At 48.9% G+C, this 23720-nt stretch overlaps 2 protein-coding genes and 1 long non-coding RNA gene across 4 annotated transcripts; 2 read left to right on the top strand and 1 right to left on the bottom strand.

The window, feature by feature from the left end:
* Positions 1–18881, top strand: LOC120982862. The gene is made up of 3 exons (XR_005774972.1): positions 1–13; positions 5414–5415; positions 18741–18881. It is a non-coding gene; the product is annotated as an uncharacterized LOC120982862 (long non-coding RNA).
* A 1636-nt stretch (positions 18882–20517) lies between these two features.
* LOC120982859 (histone H3) lies at positions 20518–21002 on the top strand. Its single transcript, XM_040413032.1, has one exon. It carries the CDS (start codon positions 20527–20529, stop codon positions 20935–20937), a length of 411 nt encoding a protein of 136 aa, XP_040268966.1. The 5' UTR covers positions 20518–20526; the 3' UTR covers positions 20938–21002.
* A 1371-nt stretch (positions 21003–22373) lies between these two features.
* On the bottom strand, positions 22374–23066 carry LOC120982857 (histone H1C-like). Of its 2 annotated transcripts, XM_040413031.1 has the most exons (2): positions 23043–23066; positions 22374–22997 (listed from the first exon to the last, which is right to left on the bottom strand). In XM_040413031.1, exons 1-2 carry the CDS (start codon positions 23064–23066, stop codon positions 22374–22376), a joined length of 648 nt encoding a protein of 215 aa, XP_040268965.1. The 2 variants fall into 2 exon arrangements, with proteins under 2 accessions (XP_040268965.1, XP_040268964.1); XM_040413030.1 differs by having other exon boundaries at positions 22374–23066.
* Positions 23067–23720: the final 654 nt, after the last annotated feature.

Below are 23720 nucleotides of genomic sequence, written 5' to 3'. Positions count from 1 at the left end.
GCTGGACAATTGTGTACCTTGGGTTTGTGGGTGCAGGAACCCACCCTCGGAGCCACTTGGGAATGACTGGCCGGAAACCCTATGAAATGATCCCTCTTCCTCCTGTACCACATCCTCTTCCATCATCGCCTGCAGCGTTTTTTCAAGGAGACATAGAAGTGGGATAGTAACGCTGAGAACGGCGTTATCGGCACTGGCCATGTTGGTGGAGTACTCGAAACAGCGCAACGAGGAACACAGGTCTCGCATGGAGGCCCAGTCATTGGTGGTGAAGTGGTGCTGTTCCGCAGAGCGACTGACCCGTGCGTGCTGCAGCTGAAACTCCACTATGGCCTGCTGCTGCTCGCACAGTCTGTCCAGCATGTGCAAGGTGGAGTTCCACCTGGTGGGCAGGTCGCATATGAGGCGGTGAGCGGGAAGGCCGAAGTTACACTGTAGCGCAGACAGGCGAGCAGCAGAAGGGTGAGAACGCCGGAAGCGCGCACAGACGGCCCGCACTTTATGCAGCAGCTCTGACATATCAGGGTAATGTTTAAGGAATCTCTGCACCACCAAATTCAGCACATGCGCCAGGCAAGGGATGTGCGTCAAACCGGCTAGTCCCAGAGCTGCTACGAGATTTCGCCCATTATCGCACACTACCAGGCTGGGCTTGAGGCTGACTGGCACCAACCACTCATCGGTCTGTTGTTCAAGGCCCGTCCACAGCTCCTGCGCGGTGTGGGGTTTGTCCCCCAAACAGATACGTTATAAAACTGCCTGCTGTTGTTTCCCCCTGGCTGTGCTGAAGTTGGTGGTGAAGGGGTTACGCTGACCGGATGAGGAGCCGGTAGAGGATGAGGAAGCGGAGTAGGAGGAGGAAGCAACAGGAGGCAAACTGAAGCGCCCTGCAATCCTCGGTGGTGAGGGACATGCGCCAAACTGCTATCCGCCTCAGGCCCAGCCGCCACTGCATTTACCCAGTGTGCTGTTATGGAGATATAGCGGCCCTGACCGTGCTTACTGGTCCACGGATCCATAGTCAGGTGCACCTTGCCACAGATGGCGTTGCGCAGTGCACACCTGATTTTGTCCCCCACTTGGTTGTGCAGGGAAGGGATGGCTCTCCTGGAAAAGTAGTGGCGGCTGGGCACGACGTACTGTGGGACAGCCACCGCCATAAGGCCTTTAAAACTCTCCGTCTCCACCAGACGGAATGACAGCATTTCAAAGGCCAGTAATTTAGAAATGCTGGCATTCAGGGCCAGGGATGGCGGGTGGGTAGGGGGGTACTTCCTCTTCCTCTCCAGCGTTTGGGATATGGAGAGCTGAACGCTTCCGTGGGACATTGTGGAGATGCTTGGTGACCCAGGTGGTGGTGTTGCCTGCAGATCCTCTGCGGGGTGGCAGGTGGCACTGTCACTCCAGAGGTGGATGAAGAGGCCACGACTGCAGCAGAAGAGGAAGCAGGAGGAGCCAGAGACCTTTCTTGGTTTTTGAGGTGTCTTCTCCACTGCAGCTCGTGCTTTGCACTTAGATGCCTGGTCATGCAGGTTGTGCTCAGGTGGAGAACGTTTATGCCTCGCTTCAGGCTCTGATTGCACAGCGTGCAAACCACTTGTGTCTTCTCGTCAGCACATTGTCTGAAGAACTGCCACGTCAGGGAACTCCTTGGAGCTGGCTTTGGTGTGCTCGGTCCCTTGCTGCAGTGGGCAGTAGCAGGCGTACTGTCTAGGTCTGGAGGATGAGGAGAAGGATCCCCGTTCACAGCAGGGTGGCACCCAAATCAGATCACGGGCATCACTGGAGTGTTCTGCAGTGAACATTTTAAAATTTTTGACATGAATAAACCCCTGCTCTGCATAGGTGACAGGGACTTACATTTCTAAAATTCGTCTTTAATTGGCCCTTTCATTCGATCCTTCTGCTTTAATAGCTTCTCCCACATTTCGGCTTCATCCCATTGCAGCCATTGATCTCCCTTGGATGTGGTCTCTCTTTCTCACGCTCCCTCTCCGGCGTGGAACCCTGATTCGCCGCTAACCGCGATCACCATGGTAGGTGCAGAAAAGAACATGGAAACTTAATAGAGCAGATATCCAAATGGATGGTGGACATCACGGGGACGTGTAACATGGTGGAGCAGTAAGTGTGCACACGCCTACATGAACTGACTGACAGGGGTCAGCCCCTGCAACTTTTGGGTCTCCAAATTGGGCACATGGCCTGAGCTTGCCCTTTACACCTTGGAGGTGCTGGCCTGCCCTGCAGCCGGTGTATTGTCTGAACGTGTGTTTAGCACGGCTGGAGGGCGTTATCACAGGTTATATTTCCCAATGTTTTGGGGTGTACCTGTGAGAGAAGGATTTATGATTTTATGAATATATAATGAGAATATTATGTAGTACACATTTCTGTCCACTAGATGGCTGCAAACCATATGTATGAGAAGGTCAATGAGGGAGGGGGAAAGAGGGGATTACATTACAGTCTTCAAATACACCTATAGACTCAGTGAAACCACTCCTATCAGGTTAAGTAGCCAATAGTCTCTTCTTAAGGAACACCCCTTTTGTGATGTCATGTTTGCTATTTAAGGGAATGTTCTGTGAATAAAAGGCTCTCTCGCCTGCTCTTCTACCATGCTCAAGGAAGATGAGAAGATGCTTTCATGAAACCAACTAGCGTGTCTGGTCTCATTATAAAGCTGTATGGCATGCACATACTTATACTTCTAATTGATTTGGCACCACACAAAGAAGAAGGAGAGTCGCATGAATTGCGACGACAAAATGGCGCCCAACGTGGGGCAGACAGCTTGCATAACTTCCGATTCAAACGCCAGGAGAGGACTTGCGTAAAACCATCAGACGAGGCATAAACTGCAGTAAGGTAAGAAGCTTTTATTCTTACAACCTCCTCTGAGTCTTTTGCCCAAGTGTTTTCTCAAGAGTTGAATTGGTGTTATCGCGATATAAGGGTTCAAATTATAGCTGATCTGTCCGTTAAAAAGAACCTGTTGAAATATTCCTTCTTTGTGTGGTGGAACATGCTGAAACTAAACTGAAGTTGTTACACAGCTGAGCCGGATATCCTGTGACGTAGATTTAATTCCCAGTCAAGGTTCTGACGAGAACCTTGGGAAAAGGATTAATACCAATTGTCTCATAGGCAATTGGAAGTTATTAAGATTTTGTATCCCGGTGAATTGACGAGGGGTCTTCACTTTGAGAGATTGTGGGGTCAATACTATTATTTCATTTGAGCTGTGTGCAACTGCGCTTAAGTTTGTGGGTTCGGTGGCGATTACTTATAGTAATTGGATTCCGTTTGAGCTTTGTGCAACTACGCTTAAGTTTGCGGGTTTGATAAGTAGCAATTGTTAGAGCTTTGTGCAACTACAATAATGGGAAATTCGAATGTAGCAGGACAGAGTGAAAAAAGGTTAACAGCGGCTCAGTTGATGAGAGAAAGAGAAGGAAAAGTTTCAGTAACTAAGTTAAAATCGTTCATGCAGGCAATTGGTATGCATGAAACTGAAAGATTAAATGAAAGCTTATGGAAGTTGTCTGCAGATGTGACTGATGGAAAATTGAAAGAAATTGAGAAGAATGGTCAATATTGGTATAGTAAGATGGAGGATTTGGGTGTGGTAAGTAACAAAGAACAGAACAGTTTGCCATGCGGCATCCCTTCCCCCGCCACCTCTGTTGTAAGTAATCCTGGGTCTTGTGGTCCAACAAACAATGCTATTGCTTCTTGTGTTAGTTCCTCCTCTACACCAGGTGCTGGAATGTGCTTATCAGCACCACCCACTGTGCCTTCTGCTCCCTCTAGGTTTTCCCAACCCCCTAAAACTCTTACCATAGTGCAGTGTACTCAAGTTGTGTGCAATAGGTGTTTCTGAGTGATGTAGTGCAATATACACTAACCTGGTACAGCTGACTCTCTGCAAGGGCAGGTATAGGTAGAAATAGTTCGTGACGCCAGTGCCAAGTAAACGGTGGCACGCCGTTTGCGGATGCAGGAATAATTTGAGGAAACGTAGGATTAAACAGAACTTCAACTTTAGTAGTTTGCAGGCAGAGACAATATTGGAAACGCAGTTCCTCAGCATACAGTCGATTTTGCAATTCGGTCGATGCAGGCAATTCAGTACAGCAGGGTAATTACAGAGTGTTGAACACAGGACTTGCAGCAAAGGAGCTTGCACTCTAACTCTGTCTGATCCTGGAATGTAGCAATTCTTCACCAAGGCCCATTAACCTAAGTCTGGCTTTATATCCTTGATTTGGGCTTAGATAAGTACCTCCTCTGTCTTTCTTAGTACCTCTGGCTCCTCTGATCTTTGCCTCAGTCTCTCCTAGCTTCTGAATGGTTCCTCAGGCCCTTAGGCTAAGATGTTCCTGCTTCTGCATATGGGTATTCAGGAGGGAATCTTCTCCTGAACAGCAGGCTTCAGGCCTGGACTTGTCTCAGACATTGTCTAATCTCCAACTGTAGCTTACTGAAACTAGACTCCGTCTGCCTTGCACTTCCCTGTCTGGCCTTATATAAACTAGGGCTCCCTAGCTCCCTCTATGGACTAGAAGTTGTAATTACACCCCTAGCAGGCCTGTAAGTGCAAGTTTCAGTGACAGGAAAATACACACATTACATTACATTTTATAAAACTGACATATACCAACTTCTCCATAATTAAGGAGGGACGACAGCACACCAAGTGACCTTTGGTAGTAACGGGTATTACAACTCCCGTATACTACATACCCCACTGCTTTAAGCTGAGTACGACCTCGTACTCCATCATGGATCTCCCAACTGGAAACTCTACCTGAAATAGAAAATAGAGACATGCAGGCATACATATATGTCATTCATCTGCATTTACATTTACATCAGGTCCAATTGGCAAAGGTGAAGGGTAGTGACAAGGGGCGTCGTTCTCTTCTCTCAGGATAGTGAATGGAACGGGGGCGCTGACCTGGCACAGCGTAACATTAGAACCAGGATAGTCCATGACAATGAATAAGTCCATGGTAAAACAGTAGAAAACGGTATAAAAGTTCTTGGAGGCTCAAATAACAAACATGAGTCCGTACCCAGGTTATTTCTTATTAAATCACAGAGGCTCTCATGCGGTGGAGTCCATCTCTGGGCACAATACTTTTAAAAGAGTAAGAATCTCAGAGGCTCAGGTACTTTTGAGTCTGTCTCCGGACACGGTTCCTTGGTAACTGGTTGCACAATAAAATGGACAGCAAAGACAAGTGTTGTAACACCCCTGATCAACCTGAAAAGGGGGTGAAGGGTAAAAGGTGCAACAAAGGAACAGGCACAACTTGGCGTGGGTAGCAAAAGCAGGCAGGAGGTCCTGGAAACAAGCCTGGCCTTGCTGACTTTGTAATTTCAGTGGTCAACACCTACCACTGAGCCGTGGACAAACTGGCAGCTGCAACAAAGGACCAGCAACATAGGACTCTTGTCCTGGAAGGGTTAACATCAACTTCTTATGAAGAAATAAATCAAAGGCCTAGCAGGCTGACTACAGTGGCACATCATATCCACTTTGCTCTGCTGGCAGGTATCGTCTGTAGTATTCCTCTACAGGAGGATGGGCCCACATGACTGTATCAGGGGGTAGCTGCAGGGTAAAGGGGCCCCTAATAGGTATCGGCCCCATAGGCCTAGGGGTGAACCCTCTGATGGACCGTGCCGGCCCTGGCATGATCACTGCAGGGTGTGACGTGCTTGGCGCCGCCGCAGCAAGCGGTCCGGTGCTCTGGGTGCAGCAATTCACGGCAATCGCGGGTCCGGTCTGGGGCACTGACGGAGCGGTGACAACAGAAGGCGGTCGGCGGGTGGTGACAGGCACCCTTACCTCATCCTTCCTCGGCGGTGTCTGGATCCTGGCGGTGTAGGTCTTACGCAACTCCCGCCACTTCTCCTCCAGCCGGACGATCTGCTCACCGATACTCTCTGTGTCGGAGTCGCTGTTCTCTGCTGGCGCCGCCGGCGCAGGTACAGTCACCGATGACGCAGACTCGGCCTCTTCAGGTTCTGGACTTGCATCTGGTCTCCGTCCCATCCGGATGTTCTCAAAGGTAGCACTAAGTCCTTTTAACTGTTCCAGCTCAGATATTGTCTTCTCCCGACGAGGCAGCTCGGGGGAAGGATAGGGGCTCACCCATTTCTCCAACACGGTTGGCTGCCAGAAGACGTTCGGCCCGATGAAGGAGCTCCGCTCCTGAAAGGCATGATGGGCCGGCTCTGGAGAGCGTTCCGGTTCTCGCTCGCAGCCAGAGTAGTCTTCTCCTTCTTCTGCCTCCCAATCCTCAGGTCCTCGCTTCGGACGGGTCACAGCAGTCGCATAGGGGCCTCGCAGGCCCTCGGCAGGGGTGTACTCCACTTCCTCTCCCTCGCGGAGGCTGTGCTGGTACGAAGGGAGGTAGTCTCTTTTGACAGACCTTCGATTGACATAGAGGTCTCTGCCAGTAAGATAGTCCTGAATAAACCCGTAGCCACGGGATTTGTCAAACGACAGCACCACTCCCTTTCTCCTTTCCAGGCGGGGTTGGGTGTGCGTATGCTTCTCGTGGATGGTCTTGGTCAATTCCTCATACACGATCTTAGTCTTTATGTTCCGCTTGATAGCGGCCTCTCGGATCTCCGCCATCAGGGAAGACCATTTGAACGATGGCTGAAAAAAGTCCCTCCATGAGCCATAGTAGGGCTCGGGTTCTTTCTCCCTGGTGCGGCAGGCGGGTTGCTCCGGTCCCGGAGCGTAGGCCGGTGGAGCCTCTTCTGGCTCTACACCGGTGTCGGTCATTTTTTCAATTACAGGTGCGGACGCTGCAGCAACACTCTGCTCACAATCCAACATGCTCGATCCTTCTGAGGAGAGCGATAGGGTCGCGTCAATTACCGCAGCCAGCTCCTCCCACTGCACTGGGAGGCCGCCCCCCAGGTATTCCAGTATATGGAGGGCGGTGTCCATGCTGGCAGACATGCAAATGTCCAGATAAGCCGTGGCGCCTGCCCTTGACCTTCTTCCCGCTTTTTCCTCAGAAAGGCGCCAATTTTTCCCGCCTTTTCGGGATGAAGGTGACGCAGCAGTAAATTCAGCAAGCCCAGCGGCCATCTTTAGGTACAAACGCTGTCTATTCACTGACGGCAAGTAGGAATGTTTAAAGTCCACAAAACCACACTCCAATGCGGCGATTTTCTTCCTCTGTGCAGCGCAATACTGTACAGCGCTTTTTAGAAGTTTTTGACACACTTTGGGTATGATTTTTAATCCACAAAGTCCACTTTCAATAAACAGGAAAATTGTCACTTTGGTCACAGGGCAACGGTGTAAGGCACAAAGTTCACGCTTCTTGCACTATAAAGCGTGCGTATCCTGTTCGTGACGCCAAAAGAGAGGTGCAGTGTACTCAAGTTGTGTGCAATAGGTGTTTCTGAGTGATGTAGTGCAATATACACTAACCTGGTACAGCTGACTCTCTGCAAGGGCAGGTATAGGTAGAAATAGTTCGTGACGCCAGTGCCAAGTAAACGGTGGCACGCCGTTTGCGGATGCAGGAATAAATTGAGGAAACGTAGTCTTAAACAGAACTTCAACTTTAGTAGTTTGCAGGCAGAGACAATATTGGAAACGCAGTTCCTCAGCATACAGTCGATTTTGCAATTCGGTCGATGCAGGCAATTCAGTACAGCAGGGTAATTACAGAGTGTTGAACACAGGACTTGCAGCAAAGGAGCTTGCACTCTAACTCTGTCTGATCCTGGAATGTAGCAATTCTTCACCAAGGCCCATTAACCTAAGTCTGGCTTTATATCCTTGATTTGGGCTTAGATAAGTACCTCCTCTGTCTTTCTTAGTACCTCTGGCTCCTCTGATCTTTGCCTCAGTCTCTCCTAGCTTCTGAATGGTTCCTCAGGCCCTTAGGCTAAGATGTTCCTGCTTCTGCATATGGGTATTCAGGAGGGAATCTTCTCCTGAACAGCAGGCTTCAGGCCTGGACTTGTCTCAGACATTGTCTAATCTCCAACTGTAGCTTACTGAAACTAGACTCCGTCTCCCTTGCACTTCCCTGTCTGGCCTTATATAAACTAGGGCTCCCTAGCTCCCTCTATGGACTAGAAGTTGTAATTACACCCCTAGCAGGCCTGTAAGTGCAAGTTTCAGTGACAGGAAAATACACACATTACATTACATTTTATAAAACTGACATATACCAACTTCTCCATAATTAAGGAGGGACGACAGCACACCAAGTGACCTTTGGTAGTAACGGGTATTACAACTCCCGTATACTACATAGAGCAGCAACCGCCTCCTTATGGGGGATGGATGTGTGTGTGCAATCACAGGAATGCTGAGACAAATAGCATATGTGTTGTCTGTGGATTTCAAAGACAGGACACAATTCCCAACACTGGATTATATCCAGTGATGTCTGCCAATAACCCTTCCCAATTGTATGTCCCATCAGTTAAAAATGTACCTGCAGTAATTGCCCCTATGATGCCTACTAGAAATATTCCAGACCAGTCTACTCAATCTAGGAATGCACCCATTTTAAGTCCGACTTCAGACTTGAGTGGATTTCTATCACAGGAAAGTATAGGGTATCCAGCATCATTTTTGGATATGCGAAATCTGATGCACCCAGTATCCCCTGTTATATCATCTACGCCAAATCCACCTCGACCTAATCTATCCTATCGTACGCCTAGGTACCTAAACCCTGGAGCTGCTCCTCTCAGGGGTCCAAATGACATCCCTGATGAGCCTGTGTATCGCCCTTGGTCCCCTAGTGAGATGCTGGCCATGATGAGTAGAATTCCCAATTCAGAGGACTTACTTATGCTGCTTTATAGAAAATTAGTTAAAATATGGAGAGTTTTCTCATATTATTTATGAGATTTGGAAAATTGAGTCCAATGTAGAGCTGGGGATTTAATGCATAGTGAAGATCAGTGAGTCTGTGATGAAGTGTTTAGATCATCAGTCAGTCACATTGTCCTCAGGACAGAGAGTGTGAAAAAAAAAAAAAAAAAAAAAAAAGTTTTCACTAGACTCCAGAAAAGTTGGGTGGATTTGGATTTTTGAGATTACCTTATCTATGCATGAGAAAATCCTAAGTGCTGCCTTTGTGTATGATCTTGAGAATCATCTAGAAAGGTCTAGTGTTGGCTAGGCTTGAGAGAAATTCATTTTGTCCCTATTTTGTCATATTGTTAAAGTTAAATCAAACAAAGACCTAAGGCGGGGGTGGCTGCATATCAGTCCTCCCCACAAGGGGGGGGGGAAGACTTTGTAGGTACTTGCCTACTTCCTCGCCCGTGGGAGGAAGACAAATGTTCAGCCCTTCAAATGAAACGCCCATAGGAAATTAACAACCCTGAATCAAATACTGGATCCCTGTTATTCTATACAGTCCTTGGGATCTAATTACATTGCCTCATAGCAAACATGTTCCATGATCTCTCATGGCTAAGGATAGTATCACATGTGTAGGAGCATATAGTAATGCAATTCCTAATCCTCTCACCAATTAATCACCGTCTTAAGGGTGTGCAAAAATTAGATCCGATCACTCTGCTGCATCTGGAAGGGGGGAGGCTGGGAGTAGTAAATAAAAATATAAAATATTAAAAATTCAAATTTAATGTCTCCAATTAATAACCACATTTTTGAGTTTCTGGTAGATCATTTCAGGTTCCTGGAAGATGGATCATTTCGGACAGGATATGCTGTTCCTACTTAATCTGATGTTGTCAAGAAAGAACCACTCCGTCCAGCAATGGTAGTGCAGGAGACAGAGCTGAAGACACTCGCTGAGGTTGGTAAGATGGCTGAGGGTAAGACTGCTAACATCCAGGTATGCCTTCGGTATCACTCATTATTATGGTCTAATCTAGTGAAGCAGAGATTTTGTTGGATCCATGGCTAAGCCCATCAATAATGAATGCTGAGTGTATGAAAGATGTTTGATGCCCTGATGCTGCCTGAGAAGGTAGAGGTTACATTATTACCTGAAGTCTACCCTAAGTGGAAATCTGTGTGATAAAGGATGGCTTATGGCCAGTGGACTTCCAAAAAGTTTGCCTTTTTCAGATACAGGTTACAGAGGCTGAAAGGAAACATCAAAGGATAAAGGTAGGAGTGATAATAGGACTCTGGAGAGTTGGTAATAAACTCTTCCTTTAGAGGGCGCTCTACCTAAAGAGGATGGATTTAGAACATGGGCAAATCGAGAGAGAGAAGGTGTGATTGGGTTCTGTGGTGGATGACTCCTGGGGTCAACAATGCTGCCACTAGGTTAGTTGCTGTAATGATGATGGGAGAACTATGGGAGTTCCAGGAAGGCATATGCCAAGGTCATCTTACCCATTTCAGAGACTGCGGATTGACTACATTCGGAACAAAGGTGGAACAGTGTGAACATGTCTGTGTCTGTATTGATCTCTTTCCAGGATATTCAGAGATTTGGCCTGTAGCGAAGGCTACAGCTAAAAGATACTGACTGAGGTGAGAGTACCTATCCCTGGGGTTTTTCTTCATCCGATATACATCTAACCGGAAGATAGGCCTAAGTCCTTATGAAGTACTCTTTGGGAATGCTCCTGGATTAGGTGTCTATTTCCCCAATAGTTCCAGATGCAGCATAGTAGTTTTCCAAATTATGTTGTCTGTTGCACAAGTTTATTGTCTAATGTGTATTTCCAAGTTTTAGTTGTTTCCTAGAATCCGGACTGTATAGAAGCGATTCATTCTTCACAATCAGGAGATTGGATAGTGGTGAAACAAGAGACGGGTGGAAAGTCCTAGAGCTACGGTTTGAAGATCTACATCAAGTCCTGATGACCGCCGCCACTGCTGTCGAATTGCAAGGAGAAACTGATCGTATTGCAATCAAGTGCCAGGACTATAAGAGCCATAATGTTGTTTCATGCCTTATTGTTTGTTCCATATTGTACAAAGGGAAATCACAGTCAAATCAGATTCCAACGGTGATATATTATCAAGATGAGTCAGGAACAACTAAGCTGACTTTTGCAGTATAGTGGACTGTAAGACAGATGACAGATAGGACACTTGGTTTTGGTCTGATAAGTACATCTGTGTGACGGGGACTGACCCAGTCTATGGTAATTGTATTTAAATATGACCATACCAACTGTGGATATTGGAGATTAACAGAATGGAGTACTAGTCTGAAGTGTTGTGAATATAAACCAGTGGAAACTACCTCTAGAGTCAGTAAAGCTGAAGGTTTGTCGCAAAGGATGACTATCCTGAAGGGAACCCCACCAAACAGCTGTAAACATGATGAGTGTAATCCTCTGTTCCTGTCCATTAGAAATCCTATACAACAGGATTCGGGGATATATGTGTTAGGAGCGTGTGTAAGTGACCAAGATCCCCTAGGCAAATCTAGAATGTTGGTAAGGGAGATACCTCAAAGTTCAGTAGCATCTGTGGCTCCTACATCCTTACCTATAATTGACATTAAATATTTGGCCAAATTTAAAATATAATGACAAACTGACCTTAGAGACAGGATTTATACAGGAAAGCCCTTTGGTGTTTTCCCTCCAGGATATTGTTCTTACATAATTCAGCTGAAGATGACAAGTAGTGACTCTAACGTTTACCCTGACAGTTGGTTTATCAACCAAAATTATCAAAACGCAGATATCTGGTGATTGTGTGGAGATTTGAAACTCCGACCCAGGATGCAGGTGGAATGAAGAGGTCAATGTACCCTGATCAAGTCCTGATCGGGTACTGATGCCATTTATTCTATTCTCACCTCCTGAGTGGGATCAAATCAGAAAACAATGTCCGGTCACGACTAAGGAGGTCCCTGCCTACATCTTTTGACTCACGTTTATACATGGATGCCATAGGAATCTGTAGAAGAGTTTCTGATTAATTTAAAGCAAAAAGTCAGATAGTTGCAGGATTCGAGTCATTAATTCCCATGATTAGTAAAAATAAAAATAATAATAATAATTTTTTTGATTGGATTAACATCTCTATTGTCATCAACAGAGATTTGTGAATTATATCTGTGATGCTGTGCAGAGAATGGTGGAACAACTGAGCTCTTTTCCAGTGATGACTCTACAGAACCGACTGGTCCTTGACAGCAGAAAAAGGAGGGGTCTACAAGAACGGCTGCATCTACATCCTGGACAACACTGCCCCTGATGGAAGGATCACCAAGGATCTGAAGAAACTGATGAACTTTATCAAATGAACTGACGGGAAAAATTCTGAAATTAATATCATGGCCAGAATAATGTTTTGGGAACTGGTTCAGCGACTACAATGTTATTAGAATTTGGTTTTAACAGGCTGTCATATAGTTCTACATTTTAGGAAAATTGGTTTGGAAAATGTATAATACATCCATTCCCACACTATGTATATGTGCTGTGCCCCTGTCAAAGACAAAGATTATTCCATCCTTAAATAAATAAAACCTTGTTGGTGGTTGCGGTGTAAATAGGACAAGGTGAAGGCAAACCCGAAAGGGAGTTGGGGGGACCTGGTGAAGCAATAAGGAAAGTCCAGCTCTTCGCTGTTTAGGGCGTTGGGAGAGTACCTCACTTTTGCCTGTTCACCTCTGGTCTATTTCCCGCAAAAGGAGGGATTTGTGAGAGAAGGATTTATGATTTTATGAATATATAATGAGAATATTATGTAGTACACATTTCTGTCCACTAGATGGCTGCAAACAATATGTATGAGAAGGTCAATGAGGGAGGGGGAAAGAGGGGATTACATTACAGTCTTCAAATACACCTATAGACTCAGTGAAACCACTCCTATCAGGTTAAGTAGCCAATAGTCTCTTCTTAAGGAACACCCCTTTTGTGATGTCATGTCTGCTATTTAAGGGAATGTACTGTGAATAAAAGGCTCTCTCGCCTGCTCTTCTACCATGCTCAAGGAAGATGAGAAGATGCTTTCATGAAACCAACTAGCGTGTCTGGTCTCATTATAAAGCTGTATGGCATGCACATACTTATACTTCTAATTGATTTGGCACCACACAAAGAAGAAGGAGAGTCGCATGAATTGCGACGACATACCCTAATTAAAAAAAAAAAATTAAAAAAATGTAAAACCAAAAAGCAGTGTAGGCTACCTCCTCCTCCTCCTCCTCCACCGCCGCTTCCACCTACACCGCCACATCCACCGCCTCCTCAACCTAATGGATGTGGATGTGGCACAGGAGGAGGAAGAGGGATTATTTCGTAGGGTTTCCGGCCAGTCATTCCCAAGTGGCTCCGAGGGTGGGTTCCTGCACCCACAAACCCAAGATACACAATTGTCCAGCCAGGGCACAGTTCTGGAGGATGAGGAGGAGGAGATGGAGGAGGAGGAACCATGTTCACAGCAGGGTGGCACCCAGACCAGCTCATGGCCATCACTGGTGCGTGGCTGGGGGGATACAGAGGACACAGACGATACACCTCCCACAGAGGACAGCTTGTCGTTGTCTCTGGGCAGCCTGGCACACATGAGCGATTACATGCTGCAGTGTCTCCGCAACGACCGCCGAGGTGCCCACATTCTAACTTGTGCTGATTCCTGGGTGGCCACGCTGCTGGATCCCCATTACACGGACAACGTACCGTCCTTAATTCCCTCACTGGAGCGTGATCGTAAGATGCGCGTGTACAAGCGCACGCTGGTAGACGCGCTGCTGGTGGCATTCATTGTCCCCATTGACTTCAATGGGGTTTGGGTTCGGGGTCAAGTTCGGGTCCCGAACTCGAACTTTTTTGTGAAGTTCGGCCGAACTCGAACAACCAGGTGTCCGCTCAACTCTATTTGTCACTAAACATTTTGGAAGGAAAGGCGAGTTCTCTCAGGGGTATCTGTGCCCCCCGCCGCACCGAGCACCTGCTCTGGCCGGGCAGGAAAGCATGTCCATGGAAAACTCGCCCAGTTGGGGCCACACATCAAGTTTGCATGCCCAGAAGTCCAGGAGATCTTGGATCATGGGTTACAGGGTGCAGTCCAAGTATGTCACCGCCTGCTGGTTCAGGTTCTGCTGGATGTCCTGCTGCTGGAGCTGGGCGGTTTCTTCAGAGGGCGGCTGAAGAAAGCTGCTCATTATGGACGGAAGTTGATGCATGTGATGCTGGTGATGCTTCTATCCCCCCCCCCCATCCCCCCACACACAACAGCCCCCCCAGTAAGACCTTAATGAGGACCGCCTGGTAATATGGAGGCTGTACTATAGTGTGAAGGCTGAAATCTGTAGGCTGTAATATAATGTGGAGGCTGTAATATCATGTGGAGACTGGTAATATGGAGGCTGTAATGTAATGTGGAGGCTGTAATATCATGTGGAGACTGGTAATATGGAGGCTGTAATGTAATGTGGAGGCTGTAATATAATATGGAGGCTATAATATAATATGGAGGCTGTAATATAATGTGGAGGCTGTAATATAATATGGAGGCTGTAATATCATGTGGAGACTGGTAATATGGAGGCTGTAATTTAATGTGGAGGCTGTAAAATAATGTGGAGCCTGGTAATATGGAGGCTGTACTATAGTGTGAAGGCTGAAATCTGTAGGCTGTAATATAATGTGGAGCCTGGTAATATGGAAGCTGTAATATAATGTGGAGCCTGGTAATATGAAGGCTGTGATATAATGTGAAGCCTGGTAATATGGAGGCTGTAATGTATTGTGGAGCCTAGTAATATGGAGGCTGTAATATAATGTGGTAGCTGTAATATAATATGGAGGCTATAATGTAAAGTGGAGGCTGTAATATAATGTGGAGGCTATAAAATAATATGAAGGCTATAATGTAATGTGGAGGCTGTATTATAATATGGAGGCTATAATGTAATGTGGAGGCTGTAATATAATGTGGAGCCTGGTAATAAGGAGGCTGTAATATAATGTGGAGCCTGGTAATATGAAGGCTGTGATACAATGTGAAGCCTGGTAATATGGAGGCTGTAATGTAATGTGGAGCCTAGTAATATGGAGGATGTAATATAATGTGGAAGCTGTAATATAATATGGAGGTTGTAATTTAATGTGGAGGCTGTAATATAATGTGGAGCCTGGTAGTATGGAGGCAGTAATAAAATGTGGAGCCTGGTAATATGGAGGCTGTAATATAATGTGGAGCCTGGTAATATGGAGGCTGTAATATAATGTAGAAGCTGTAATATAATATGGAGGCTATAATGTAAAGTGGAGGCTGTAATATAATGTGGAGGCTATAAAATATTATGAAGGCTATAATGTAATATGGAGGCTGTAATATAATATGGAGGCTATAATGTAATGTGGAGGCTGTAATATAATATGGAGGCTTTAATATAAAATGGAGGCTGTAATGTAATGTGGAGGCTGTAATATAATGTGGAGCCTGGTAATATGGAGGCTGTAATATAATGTGGAAGCTGTAATATAATATGGAGGCCGTAATGTAATGTGGAGGCTGTAATATAACGTGTAGGCTGTAATATAATATGGAGGCTATAATGTAATGTAGAGGCTGTAATGTAATTTGGAGGCTGTAATATAATGTGGAAGCAGTAATATAATATGGAGGCTGTAATATAACATGTAGGCTGTAATATAATATGGAGGCTATAATGTAATGTAGAGACTATGATATAACATGGAGGGTATAATGTAATGTGGAGGCTGTAATGTAATGTGAAGGCTGTAATATAATATGGAGGCTATAATGTAATGTGGAGCCTGGTAATAGGGAGGCTGTAATATCTTGTGAAGCCTGGTAATATGGAGGCTGTAATATCTTGTGGAGGCTGTAATATCATGTGGAGCCTGATAATATGGAGGCTGTAATATGTTGTGGAGGCTGTAATAATGTGGAGGCTGGTAATGTCAAGGCTTTAATATATTGTGAGGCCTGGTAATATGGAGTCTGTAATATTATGTGGAGGCTGTAATATAATATAGAGGCTGTAATGTAATATGAAGGCTGTAATATAATATTGAGGCTGTAATTATAATGTGGAGGCTGTAATGTAATGTGAAGGCTGTTAGATAATGTGGACGCTTGTAATGTAATGTGGAGTTTGTAATATAATGTGGAGGTTGTAATATAATGTGGAGGCCGGTAATATGGACGCTGTTATATAATGTGGAGTCTGTAAGATGAATGCTGTAATATCTTGTGGAGGCTGGTAATATGGACGCTGTAATATTATGTTGAGTCTGTAATATGGTATGAAGTCTGTAATATCATGTGGAGGCTATAATGTAATGTGGAGGCTGTAAATAAGGAGGCTGTAATATAATGTTGAGGTTAAAAATATAATATAGAGACGTTAATATAATGCAGAGGATATAATGTAATTTACAGGCTGGTAATATGGAGGTTGTCAATTAATGTGGAGGCTGTGATCTAATGTGGAGGCTGAACATATGGAGACTGTAACATAATGTTTAAGCTGTGATGTGATGTAGATGTGATGTAGAGGCGGGTAATACAGAGGCTGTAATATAATGTGGAGGCCAGTAATGTAATATAATATGGAGACTTTAATGTAGAGGCCGGTAATATGGAAGCTGTAATATAATGTGTAGGCCAGTAATGAAATATAGAGGCTGTAATGTAATGTGGAAGCTGGTAGTATGGAGGCTGTAATGTACTGTAGAGGCTAGTTATATGGAGGTTGTGATATAATCTGGAGGCTGAATATATGGAGGCTGTAACATAATTTTTAGTCTGTGATGAAATGTAGAGGACGGTTATATGGAGTCTGCAATTTAATGTGGAGGCTGTAATGTAATGTAGAGGCTGTAATATAATTTGGAGGCTGTAATGTAATGCAGAGGCTGGTACTATTAAGGCTGTGATAAAATGTGGAGGCTGGTAGTATGGAGGCTGTAATATAATGTAATGTGGAGGCTGGTAGTTTGGAGGCTGTCATATAATGTGGAGGCTGTGATGTAATGTTTAGGCCGTGATGTAATGTAGAGGCCAGTAATATGGAGTCTGTAAAATAATGTGGAGGCCGGTAATTTAACATGGAGACTGTAATGTAGAGGCCGTTAATACGGAGGCTGTAATATAACATGGAGGCTGGTAATATTTAGGCTGTAAAATAATGTGGAGGCTATAATCTAATGTAGAGGCTGTAATATGTTGTTGAGGTTGATAATATAATATGGAGGCTGGTAATATGGAGGCTGTAATATAATTTGAGGGCTGTAATGTAATGCAGAGGCTGGTAATATGAAGGCTGTAATATAATGTAGAGGCTGTGATGTAATGTGGAGGCTGTTAGTATGGAGGCTGTAATGTAATGTTTAGGATGTGATGTAATGTAGAGGACGGTAATATGGAGTCTGTAATATAATGTGGAGGCTGGTAATGTAACATGGAGACTGTAATGTAGAGGATGGTGATACGGAGGCTGTAATATAATGTGGAGGCCGGTAATGTAACATGGAGGCTGGTAATTTTTAGGCTGTAAGATAATGTGGAGGCTATAATGTAATGTAGAGGCTGTAATATGTTGTTGAGGTTGATAATATAATATGGAGAATGTGATGTAATGTGGAGGCCATTAATATGGAGGCTGTAATATAATGTAGATGCTGTAAAAATGGAGGCTGTAATATAATGTTGAGGATGATAATATAGAGGCTGTGATGTAATGTGGAGACTATTATGTAATGTGGAGGCTTTAAAAATGGAGGCTGTAATATAATGTTGAGATTGATAATATAATATGGAGGCTGTAATATAATGTTGAGGTTGATAATATAATATGGAGGCTGTAATATATTGTGGAAGCTGTAATATAATATGGAGGCTGTAATGTAATGTGGAGGCTGTGATATTATGTGGAGCCTGGTAATGTAATGTGGAGGCTGGTAGTATGGAGGCTGTAATGTAATGTGGAGGAAGATAATGTAATATGGAGGCTGTAATATAAGGTGGAGGCTATAATGTAATGCAGAGGCTGTAATAGAATGTGGAGGCTGGTAGTATGGAGGCTGTAATGTAATGCAGAGGCTGGTAGTATGGAGGCTGTAATATAATGTGGAGGTTGATAATATAATATAGAGACTTTATTTTAATGCGAAGGATATGATGTAATTTACAGGCTGGTAACATGGAGGCTGGAAAATGAAAACCACCAGCACTTCTGAGCTCAGCCAATCAAAGCTGGAGGGCGGGGCCTGGAGTTCAGGAACAGCCCCGCCCCCAGTTCTCTTTCAGGTCCGCCCATGCTCCATATAAAGGAGGGCTCTGGGCTGAGCAGTCACTGCTCTCTGCTCCTCACACCTAGAAGATGTCTGGTCGCGGTAAAGGAGGGAAAGGGCTCGGGAAAGGCGGCGCCAAGCGGCACAGGAAGGTGCTCCGTGATAACATCCAGGGCATCACCAAGCCTGCCATCCGCCGCCTAGCTCGCAGGGGAGGCGTCAAGCGCATCTCCGGCCTCATCTATGAGGAGACTCGCGGGGTGCTGAAGGTCTTCCTGGAGAACGTCATCCGGGACGCCGTCACCTACACCGAGCACGCCAAGAGGAAGACCGTCACCGCCATGGACGTGGTCTACGCGCTCAAGCGCCAGGGCCGCACTCTCTACGGCTTCGGGGGTTAATGCTGCCGCCGCCGCCTCCGTCCTCACAGCACAAAGGCTCTTCTCAGAGCCGCCCACATCTTCCCGGGGAGGAGCTACAATTCCACTGAGGGGTTAACACCGCCCGCCCATCAGGAGATCAGCGGCGCCCTGTGCTCAGTACAGCCGGAGGTCTACATTACAGAAACCCCCCAATAATCTGTAAATCCCGAGCCCCGGGTGTTCTCCACCGCAGCTACGAGACGAGCTGTGCTCGGAGACTGAGGGGTTAATCCGTCCCGCCAATGAGCGGCGCTGGTACAGGTCACATGACCGGCTCCACCTGTAAATCAGCAGCTCAACTATAGGCGGGAAATTCAAATGAGCAACGAGATCCTGAGCTCTCCCAGCCAATAGCAGAGCTCTGGACCCCGCAGCCGTTATGTGCCCGTGGGCCGCGCCCCTCCTACTGCTCCGCCCACAGGCTCAGCTGAATGGATATGAGCCCCGCCCCTCCGGCTGTTCCGTCAACAGGCTCAGCTCAATGGATGATGTGAGCCCCGCCCCTCCTGCTGCTCCGTCCCCCGCTCTTCTCAGAGCCCCCCCCTTCTCTAGGACGGAGCTGCCGCATTGTGTGAATACATGGAAGCCTCATGTCCGAGGCGGATTATTCCCTCCTTATAGACCACTGATCCGGAGGATGAGGGGAGTAGTGATCGTATACTCGGGAGGATGGGGGGAGTAGTGATCGGCCAGAGAGAAGGATGGGGGGAGTAGTGATTGGACACTGAGGAGGATGAGGGAAGTAGTTATATGGTACTGAGGATGATTAGGGGAGTAGTGGTCAGCCAGTGAGGAGGATGAGGGCAGTAGTTATATGGTACTGAGGAGGATGAGGGGAGTAGTGGTCAGCCAGTGAGGAGGATGAGGGCAGTAGTGATCTGCTAATGGATGATGTGAGCCCCGCCGTGCGCTCTATCCCCGGACACCAGCGCAGAGAGCAGGAGAAGGGGGCGGAGCTATAGAACAAGTGCTTTACAGTGATTGGCTGATCTCTGGCTTTTGAAATTCCCGCTCAATTACAGTCCGGTCAGAATCCAGCGGCCGTGGAGGAGCAGTCCATTACACACAGGGGCACTTGCCGCTCCTGACCTGCTGCGAGTACGGGCAAACATTGCTGCTGTAGACGGTTCGTCCCCTGTGTGTAATGGACTGCTCCTCCACGGCCGCTGAACGGGAATTTCAAAAGCCAGAGATCAGCCAATCACTGTAACGTACTTGTTCTGTAGCTCCGCCCCCATAGCCTGCTCAGTATTAACCCGTCAGTGGCCGCCTTCTCCCGCCCCCCACCGGAGAAGGGGAGAACAGTCCCGTATTCACTGTGCGGAGAAGAGCGGCTCCATCGCTGCGCTGGTGTCCAGGGATAGAGCGCACGACCCCCCTGCACGCACAGTACACTCAGCGGCGGCATCACTACCAGCAGGGGGCGGGGCGCAGTGAGGGGCGGTTATCAGCCGAGCAGCGAGGCCGTGATAGACGGAAGAGAGCGGCGCTGACCGGGTTAACCCGCCCCCTATTCCTGCCCGCAGAGGAGCCGGAGCCCCCGCCCGCTGTGAGCGGAGAACGAGGGCAGAAGGGCGGAGTGGAGCTCGTCTGAAGAGGAGGCGGTGGGAAGAGACTGACCTCCCGCTTCATGTAGGAGGGGCTTATTACCTGGAGACACGCCCATCAGCTGGGACTGGCGGATAGGATGAGCTCCGCCTCTTCTGAACGATGATTGGTAACGGAAGTTTTGGCGGGCACATCACTGTACGAATAAACCAATAGTGATGTAGGGGGTGTGGTTTACATGAGCCAATGAGGACGAGGCCGGGAGTATAAATGATCTGCACGGTCCGCTCCTCTCCTCATTCTCTTGCTGTGTACAGATCTCTGCAGAGCCATGGCCAGAACCAAGCAGACAGCCCGTAAGTCCACCGGCGGGAAAGCTCCCCGCAAGCAGCTGGCCACTAAGGCCGCCAGGAAGAGCGCCCCCGCCACTGGCGGAGTCAAGAAGCCTCACCGCTACCGGCCCGGGACCGTCGCTCTCCGGGAGATCCGGCGCTACCAGAAGTCCACCGAGCTGCTCATCCGGAAGCTGCCCTTCCAGCGCCTGGTGAGAGAGATCGCCCAGGACTTCAAGACCGACCTTCGCTTCCAGAGCTCGGCCGTCATGGCCCTGCAGGAGGCCAGCGAGGCTTACCTGGTCGGGCTCTTCGAGGACACCAACCTCTGCGCCATCCACGCCAAGCGGGTCACCATCATGCCCAAGGATATCCAGCTGGCCCGCAGGATCCGAGGGGAGAGGGCTTAGATCTGCGCCCCGCACCCAACAAAGGCTCTTCTCAGAGCCACCACCTCCTCCAGAGACGAGCTCCACTCCGCCCTCCATTCTCCACCTCTGCTCACAGGAGGCGGGTTAACCCTTTCAGCGCTCTAATTAGTAAGAGCAGTTCCTTTATTCTAAAAGCGCTCTCTGTATCTCCCCCCGTCTATCAGGGACTCGCTGAACGTGACCGATAACCGCCTCCATCCTCCCTGCCCCCCGCCATCTCCACTCAGCGCTGCTGGGGGCGGGGCTATAGGACAAGTGCTTTACAGTGATTGGCTGATCTCCTGGCTTTTGAAATTCACGCTCGATTACAGTCCGGATAGAATTCAGCGGCCAAACCCTCTACAGCAGCAATGTCTGCCCGGACTCGCAGCAGGTCAGGAGCGGTGATGTCCGATTCATGTCGGAGGAGGGGAGGGCCAGCAGCCAATCAGAGCGGAGGCGCACACGGTCACTTCTCCCCCCCCCCCCCCCCCATCCTCCTCAGTAGCCAATCACTACTCCCCCATCCTTCTCTCTGGCCGATCACTACTCCCCCCATCCTTCTCTCTGGCCGATCACTACTCCCCCCATCCTTCTCTCTGGCCGATCACTACTCCCCTCATCCTCCCGAGTATACGATCACTACTCCCCTCATCCTCCCGATCAGTGGTCTATAATGAGGGAATAATCCGCCTCGGACATGAGGCTTCCATGTATTCACACAATGCGGCAGCTCTGTCCTAGAGAAGGTGGGGGCTCTGAGAAGAGCGGGGGGCGGAGACAGCAAGAGGGGCGGGGCTCACAACCATCTATTCAGCTGAGCCGAGGGCGGAGCAGGAGGGGAGGCGGGGGCGGAGCAGCAGGAGGGGCGCAGCTCACATGTATTTATTCAGAAGAGCCGGGGGGCGGGACTCACAGCCATCCATTCAGATGAGCCGAGGGCGGAGCTTGTCCACGGCCGCTGAATTCTTACCGGACGGTAATTGAGCGGGAATTTCAAAAGCCATGGTACTAGTTCTATAGCTCCGCCCCCATAGCCTGCTCAGTATTAACCCGTCAGTGGCCGCCTTCTCCCGCCCCCCACCGGAGAAGGGGAGAACAGTCCCGTATTCGCTGTGCGGAGAAGAGCGGCTCCATCGCTGCGCTGGTGTCCAGGGATAGAGCGCACGACCCCCCTGCACGCACAGTACACTCAGCGGCGGCATCACTACCAGCAGGGGGCGGGGCGGTTATCAGCCGAGCAGCGAGGCCCTGATAGACGGAAGAGAGCGGCGCTGACAGGGTTAACCCGCCCCCTATTCCTGCCCGCAGAGGAGCCGGAGCCCCCGCCCGCAGAGGAGCGGAGAACGAGGGCAGAAGGGCGGAGTGGAGCTCGTCTGAGGAGGAGGTGGCGGCTCTGAGAAGAGCCTTTGGGGGAGAAGTGCGGGCGGCGCCGGTTACTTCTTGGCCGCGCTCTTCTTGGCTTTCGCCGCTTTCTTAGCCGGACTCTTGGCAGCCTTGGGTTTGGCCGCCTTCTTAGGCGGACTCTTGGCAGCCTTGGGTTTGGCCGCCTTCTTAGCCGGACTCTTGGCCAGCTTCTTGGGGGCAGCCTTCGGCTTCTTGGGGCTCTTGGCTGCTTTCTTGGCCGCGGCTGGTTTCTTAGCCTTTTTCGGGCTCTTGGCCGGAGCCTTCTTGGGCTTCTTCGGGGATTTAGCGGGTTTCTTGGCCGCAGTAGCTGCAGGTTTCTTGGCCGCCGGCTGCTTCTTCTTCTTGGCCGCCGCCTTGTCCTCGGTCTCCTGCTGCTTCTTGTTGAGCTTGAAGGAGCCGGAGGCGCCGCTGCCCTTCACCTGGGTGAGGGTCCCCTTGGTGACCAGAGCCCTGATGGCCACCTTGATGCGGCTATTGTTCTTCTCTACATCGCATCCTCCGGCAGCCAGAGCCTTCTTCAGGGCGGCCAGAGACACCCCGCTGCGCTCCTTGGAGGCGGACACGGCTGTGACCAGGAGCTCGGACACGCTGGGACCGGACGGCTTCTTGCTTTTCTTGGCGCCCCCTGCTGCCGCGGCGGATTTCCTCGGCTGCTTCTTGGACTTGGCGGCCGCTTCGGCGGGAGGAGGAGGAGCGGCGGCTGCTGGCGCGGTCTCTGCCATCGTGTGAGACGTGGGGAGAAAACACAAAGACTTCTCCTGGAGAATACACTGAGGCCGGAGCCGGGACCGCCTCTTATATGTGCAGCGCTGCGCAGTGATTGGCTGCCGAGCTCCGCCCTCCAGCGCGTCTATTGGCTGACACTGGACACAGGCCCCGCCTTCACCCCTCTCAGCCTGGCTGCAGCTCCGCTCTCCCCTTGTGCTTCCCTGCCCGGGAGAAGAGCCCTTTAGCGGCTAGAACCGGACAGGAGAGGCCGCCTTCTCCGCGCCTTCCTCCTCCCGGACATCCCCCCTCACCGTGTGTCGCCGTCTGTGGCGGAGGAGGCGGGAGCAGGCCCCGGGATCTCCGCCACAGTCCTCCCGCTCTGCCTGACGTTCTGCACATCCGGCTGGATCCGGCCCGATGGCTCCGCTGCGGGGGCTCGTTCCCTCTCTTCCCGGCCCCCGTCCCCATCCCAGGGCTCTTTCCCACAAGGTGGGGCCGCAGGAAGCTGCTTGGACGCTGCGGGGAGGAGCTGGAGCCGCGGAGAGCCCGGGAGGGTAACACAGGCGGCGGCCTCCGCTCCCTGCCGGCTCCAGTGCTCCGTGTCCCCGCACATTCCCCGCCGCAGTGATGCCGCCTCATGTGTGTACAGGGCTCTCAGGGAGCAGAGA

This window comes from Bufo bufo, assembly GCF_905171765.1.
Source record: "Bufo bufo chromosome 4 unlocalized genomic scaffold, aBufBuf1.1 SUPER_4_unloc_2, whole genome shotgun sequence".
NCBI classification, from domain to species: Eukaryota; Metazoa; Chordata; class Amphibia; order Anura; family Bufonidae; genus Bufo; species Bufo bufo.
The sequence above is the reverse complement of the archived record's forward strand: the minus strand, read 5'-3'. Positions and strand labels throughout refer to the sequence as shown.